At 40.0% G+C, this 6,085-nt stretch overlaps 1 protein-coding gene across 1 annotated transcript in view; it reads right to left on the bottom strand.

The window, feature by feature from the left end:
• Nucleotides 1-1,050: 1,050 nt before the first annotated feature.
• The window catches only part of RRAGD (Ras related GTP binding D), a 43,578-nt gene continuing 38,543 nt past the window's right edge, over nt 1,051-6,085 (bottom strand). The window contains exon 7 of the mRNA XM_017506801.2: nt 1,051-4,241. Coding sequence (XP_017362290.1) covers nt 4,090-4,241 — 152 coding nt within the window. The 3' untranslated portion in view covers nt 1,051-4,089. The remainder of the gene's footprint in view (nt 4,242-6,085) is intronic.

The following is a 6,085-nucleotide window of genomic DNA, read 5'->3' as shown; positions in this document are numbered from 1 at the left end:
GGCTGAGGCAGGAGAATTGCCTGAACCCAGGAGGCAGAGGTTGCGGTGAGCCGAGATCGCGCCATTGCACTCCAGCCTGGGTAACAAGAGTGAAACTCCGTCTCAAAAAAAAAAAAAAAGAAATCCTAGGGGATTAGGGCCACAGCAGCAAGAATTAATATGTGAAGTTAGCCAGGCACAGTGATTCATGCCTGTAATCCCAGCACTTTGGGAGGCTGAACCGGGTGGATCATGAGGTCAGGAGTTCGAGACCAGCCTAGCCAACTTGTAAAACCCCGTCTGTACTAAAAATACAAAAATTAGTGGGCGTGGTATTGAGCATCTGTAGTCCCAGCTACTGCGGAAGCTGAAGCAGGAAAATCGCTTGAACCTGGGAGGTGGAGGTTGCAGTGAGCCGAGATTGTGTCACTGCACTCTAGCCTGGGCAACAGAGCGAGACTCCATCTCAAAAAAAAAAAAAAAAAAAAAAAATATATATATATATATATATATATATAAATAAAGTTTACTGAAGTAACAGGTCTACAGTCCCAACTGGCATGTACCCATCAAAAATGTGGAGATGTAAGAGTTTAAAAATAAAATCATAAATTTAAGTAGTGCGATTTATCATCATTTCCATAAAATGAAAGCTAGTTACTCAGGACAAATAAATTTTACCAAATGGATCTAACAGGGCCAATGAAACAGTGACATACATGTATGGTAAGCAGCCTCAGAAACAGGAAAGGCTGTGCTTCCTTTCACCAAAGAGACCATTCTGCTCCCAGAAAGCTTAGTTATGAATACACTTGAAATGAGAGCTTTACCAAAGCATGAACCCAGGACACACGGTTTTAAATTGGCAGTTAACATTCTTGAAAGCAATGGTTTAACAATGGTTATAAGTTTTGTACTGCTTAAAGTAAAACATGAGCTATACCTGATTACAAATTACAAATGCAGTTAACATTCTTGAAAGCAATGGCTTAACAATGATTATAAGTGATGTACTGCTTAAAGTAAAACATGAGCTATACCTGATTACAAATTACATCCAGTCTGTACAAATTGAATGCATACCATACTTTAATAACCAAGACAATTCAGCTGTTTTTCCAGAGTATATTTCAAACAGAGTTGGTATATAACCCGTATGTAACAATATTGCTGTGATTTTAGTCATGTTTAAGGGTCCAAAGTATGTTCACAAAAAAAAAGTTTGTGAATGTCAACCAGTTTTTGCTTTATATTCCTTCAAAAACTTTCCACCCTGGTCATTCACACTAATCTACATCGCTGAAAATAACCAAAATAATTCACAGTCTCACCTCTATGTAAAAGTTCTAATTGACTCCAAAGGCAAAGGACTGCCCGGCCCCTTTTGAGGAAGGAAACCTGCAAGGCAAGTTCTCAACCCTTAAAACCAAGCAAAAATGTTCCAGTGCAGCTGCTGTAGCTGTGTATTTAGGCTTTGTATTTATAGAATTTAATTTGAGAATGAAACATGGCCATATACATTGCAGTAAGCTGCCTCCCTTATCAAAAATACAATGCAAAATGACCTGAAGACATTTCCAGTAGCACAGACTTGAAAACTGAATGCTTAGACATAACTCCTACATCTTTCTTTGAGAAGTCATTGCCACACTTACAAGTTTAGAGGCAGTAATCTATAGTAAATCTATATTAGCGTGTGATTAATCAAAGAGTGCGCTTACTACCATGAACTTGGGCCCTATGTCATAGAATTATTTTTGCCTTTCCCCCAAAGAATCATTTGCTCTTGAAGTAATAGGCTTTTTAAGGCACATTTTAACAAAAACCCATCATATACCCAGCTTAAAAATGGAAGCTCCACCCGGTTATAGTAATAAATATACCTAAGTAATGTGTGATTTACCAAATAGGCTAATGTCGCTATCTTGAGGATAAAGTCACATTAGAAAACATTCTTCATTTGCTTATTCAAAGTGAAACATGTAAAAAATATTAGAGAATTAGATTTATAACAACCCATAAGTGCCAGGTCTGTTGGCAAAGGTCCAACAGGATATAACTCTGGAAATTAGGGAGCCCTGGGCTCCTAAACATCCAGGTTTCTGAGTAGGAATCATGAGGGAAGGAGTTAGGGCACCTTAATTATTTTTAGAAATCTCCTTTCAAAATGCACAGACCCTTGGGAGGCTCAAACCTTAAACCCAACCAGATATCATCTTAAATTTCAGTTATCAGCTTCAAAGAAACAGGACTTGGGGAGAGGAAGAGGAGAGGTTGGAAAGAAGCCGCAGAGAGAAGTGGGAAAGTTTAGGCTGGGCACAGTAGCTCAGGCCTGTAATCTCAGCATTCGGGGAGGCCAAGGCAGGAGGATTGCTTGGAGCCAGGAGTTTGAGACCAGCTAGGGCAACACAGCAAGATCCTGTGTCTACAAAAAACAATTTAAGAATCAGGTGGCATGGTGGTGTGCACCTGTAGTTCTAGCTACTAGGGAGGCTGAGATGGAAGGATCCCTTGAGCCCCAGAGGTAACAGTGAGTTATGACTGTACCAATGCACTCCAGCACAAGCAAGAGAAAGAGCCCCCCCCCCCAAAAAAGTTTTAAGGATAAGTTGCTCTAGGGACTTTATATATTTTGCTAGGACCAACTTTGATGTTCTTAGGATGCTCTGCTTTTTACAAAAGCAAAAATCTTATTTTCTAATGCCCTACAAGCATGCCTTAGGGTGCTAACTCTTGAGATGCACATAAAATTATCTACTTGGAATGATTTGGCATAGGGGTAGATTTAGGACTCTTAATTTCCTGTTAGTCTAAAGTAAACATAAGTGAAAGAATTTCACAGAAACAATTACACAGCTAATTGTAATGTCTCTCCAGCCATCCTTTCCCACTGATCTTTAGGGGTCTTCAGGATGACTCTTCAGCCTTGCAGAGCATGCTGGTGGCAGGCTGAGTGTGGCTCAATCATAAGGTGGAATAGGTGGAGTACACGAGGCACCTTATCACCAGTGAGAAGGAGATTTGGAGGTGACAAAAGTGACTTACAGGATTAGGCTCCATGGTGCAGATCTGCGATTTGCTGTGTCACTACAGTCATGGAGCAATAAAGAACTGGTCCTGAAGAAGCATTTTAAATGCAACACAACAGGCTGCTGCACAAGGCCAAGAGTCCAGAATTGTATAAATATTGTTTAGCCTGCAGTTGCCAATCATATACTTTTGGGACAACTTTGGGCCTCTTACATTACTTTAGCCCTGGCTGGCAGGTATAGAAAAGCCTCCAGAAACCCTGCAATTCAGTGACATTCTTACTTCTCCCCAGTGATTGGCACCATTTTGGAAATCTGGTCCCAAAAGTTTCAAAAGAATAGTAATGCAACAAAAAGAAATAACCTCTCTGTGTAAAGTGATTATAGAGATGTGTGTTGAGGTAAAGAGCTTCATTAAAACCTCTGAGCAGGGAAGCACAGCCACCACCATAGAACTTTTTAGGTAAGTCTGGTGCTAACATTATTCTACAAAACTGTTTACACCCATTATAAATAGGGGACAGTTCTTATTGCTCCTGGAGCTTGTAGCCCCAATCTGCTCCAGCTCCACTGAAAAATGATTTTTCTCAACAGTTGGTAGCAAAGATTTCCAAATTTACAAAAAGTCATTACCAATGCATCACTTTTTGATTAATTTCTGATTGCCATATAGATATGGACTACAGTATCCATGTCCTTGACACTAAGTACAGAAAAAAAGCTTAGAAAAGTCGTTTTATCAAAGTTCAGTTCAATGAGAAACATGAAAAAGTGCAAAATATGTACAGTTCCTGGCAGTTCTCACATGGGATTTTTTTTGACTACAGACCATAAAAGTTTACATTTGTGTAATGAAAGGACAGTGGAGTTCACATCATTGTGAATATACAAGTTTTTGCTTCAAAGTGCTTACTTTATTTATAAAAGAGAAGATCAAGAGGGTTGCAGGATTTTTTTTTTTTTTTTAACAACAAATCCATGGTATGTGTCCCAATCTCCTTCTTCCTCTTCCTTTAGTGCAACATGGCGCAGCAGCCTCATGGATAGGGTCTGATTTCGAAATATGTTCCTGAACCCTCACCTACAGCAGCACTCTAGGAGTCCCATTAGGGGTGGCTCCCTTTTTCTTCTGCAGCCGATTCTGAACCTTTCGAGATTTTACTACTTTCATTCTCACCTCAAAAACTTCATGAATGGCCTTCCGGAAGCAATGAAAATTATAGTCAATTAGCCCTGTAGAAGAGAACAAAAACATTTATGTCACACAGAAATAAACTCCATCTTTCCGTGTGACCCATGGCCAGGACAAGCCAGTAGGGGGCGGTAGAGGATGGTCTCAGTGTAAGGATCACAGATTTCCCTGGGATGTCTGCAGCTGGACTTCAGATATTGCTGTAAACCTTTAGGAATTATAGGCAAAGTCTTGTGAAGGAAGATTTTTTCCTGAGGCAAGTTTCCAGAGTATATGCCATATTTTCAAAGGTTTCTATGACCCAAAATATGTAAAGAACCACAGAACTGCCTTTTTTTTTTTTTTACCTTTCAGAATTAAAGATTTCTTAGAATTAAGAGAAATCTGTAATGAAAAATGTTTCTCCCCAAAGGGCATTATTAGACTGAGTAGGGGAAGACCCTGACTTGAGATCCCAAAGCTGTGTATTCATCAATAAATATTTACTGAGTATCTACTATATTTAAACCATTCTCATAAGCCCTAGGGAAAGCAAAACCCCCAATTTTAGAGTGCTAACAGTCATCTCACGTCACCTCCAGCAGAAATTGAACAACCAATGACACTCACCTTTTTAGTATTAAGTATTTTAAGTGGAGAGACAGGAGAGAATCTTCCTGTGTTTTTCAGAAATATATCAGTAGCACAAAAAGTAGAATAAAAGATAATCCAAAGTCTTGAGGAGTGCATTTTTCATCATTACTAGTAATTTGTAAAAGTCCTGAGAGCAGCATTATGTTTATACCAATTAGGATTTCTATTTACTATCTTTACATTTATTAAAATAACTAGCCCAACAATTATTTCTATCAGGGGATGCTTCTAGAGCCCTGTCCAAAGGAAGAATTGGGATTCCAGCCAAGGATTAAATTCTTTTAACTGGTTATACAACTAACCACAAGGAGAGGGCGGGGAGGGCACCATCTCAGTTTCCAGGAGCAGGAAAACCTCTGACCAGTGCCCTCTGCTGCTCCTGCAGAGATAGAGAACCACAAATGCAGTAGAGCCAGGAGTCAATTTCCTCAAGGAAAGACAATGAGACAAGCAAAGGGAAAAGTAATAAAAGGAGCAAAGGAACGATTCTGACGTGGCAATTTGAATGTGAGATGTGACAGCCTCAAGATTCTCTGCTTTTATGTGCAACAACTCTGCTTTTATGTGCTAACCTTAGCGAGAAAGCTTAGCTAAAAGAACTTGGCTCTATGCGAAGGGTACAATGAAATACTCAACTTCTGAAATTTTAGACACATGCTACTGTTCTTTTTTTTGAGGCAAGGTCTGACTCTGTCACCCAGGTGGGAGTGCAATGGCTTGATCACAACTCATTGCAGTCTCAACCTCCTGGACTCAAGCAATCCTCCCACCTCAATTTTTAATTTTTTGTAGAGATGAGGTTTCACTATGCTCCCCGGACTGGTCTTGAACCCCTGGGCTCAAGCAATCCTTCCACCTTGGCCTCCCAGAGTGCTGGGATTATAGGCATGAACCACCGTATCCAGCCCTATTGTTCTTGACAAACCTTAACTTACATATCCTTGCACCTTTCAAAATGTAACAGTAACCTTGCTGCGTGTGGGGTTTTAAGAAGTAAAAGTTCACAACTGAGGCTTTTTAAAGACAGTAAACATTCATAAACAGTGTTTGCTATTTCAACCCTCATGAAAACGTTTTGAAAATACATGAACAGAGACATGAACAAAATAAACACTGTCTTCACCCCCACCTACAGTTCATAAGGACCCACATCCTTCTCTGGCTTACGAGTTCTCAACCCTAGCTGCACAATAAAAACGCCCAGGTACCAGGTGCACCAAGAGGCCAGTACATCACAGCACTTTGGGAGGCC

Source organism: Cebus imitator, unplaced genomic scaffold, assembly GCF_001604975.1.
Source record: "Cebus imitator isolate Cc_AM_T3 unplaced genomic scaffold, Cebus_imitator-1.0 Scaffold359, whole genome shotgun sequence".
Classification (NCBI taxonomy): Eukaryota; Metazoa; Chordata; class Mammalia; order Primates; family Cebidae; genus Cebus; species Cebus imitator.
This window is presented reverse-complemented; position numbering and strand designations above follow the sequence as displayed.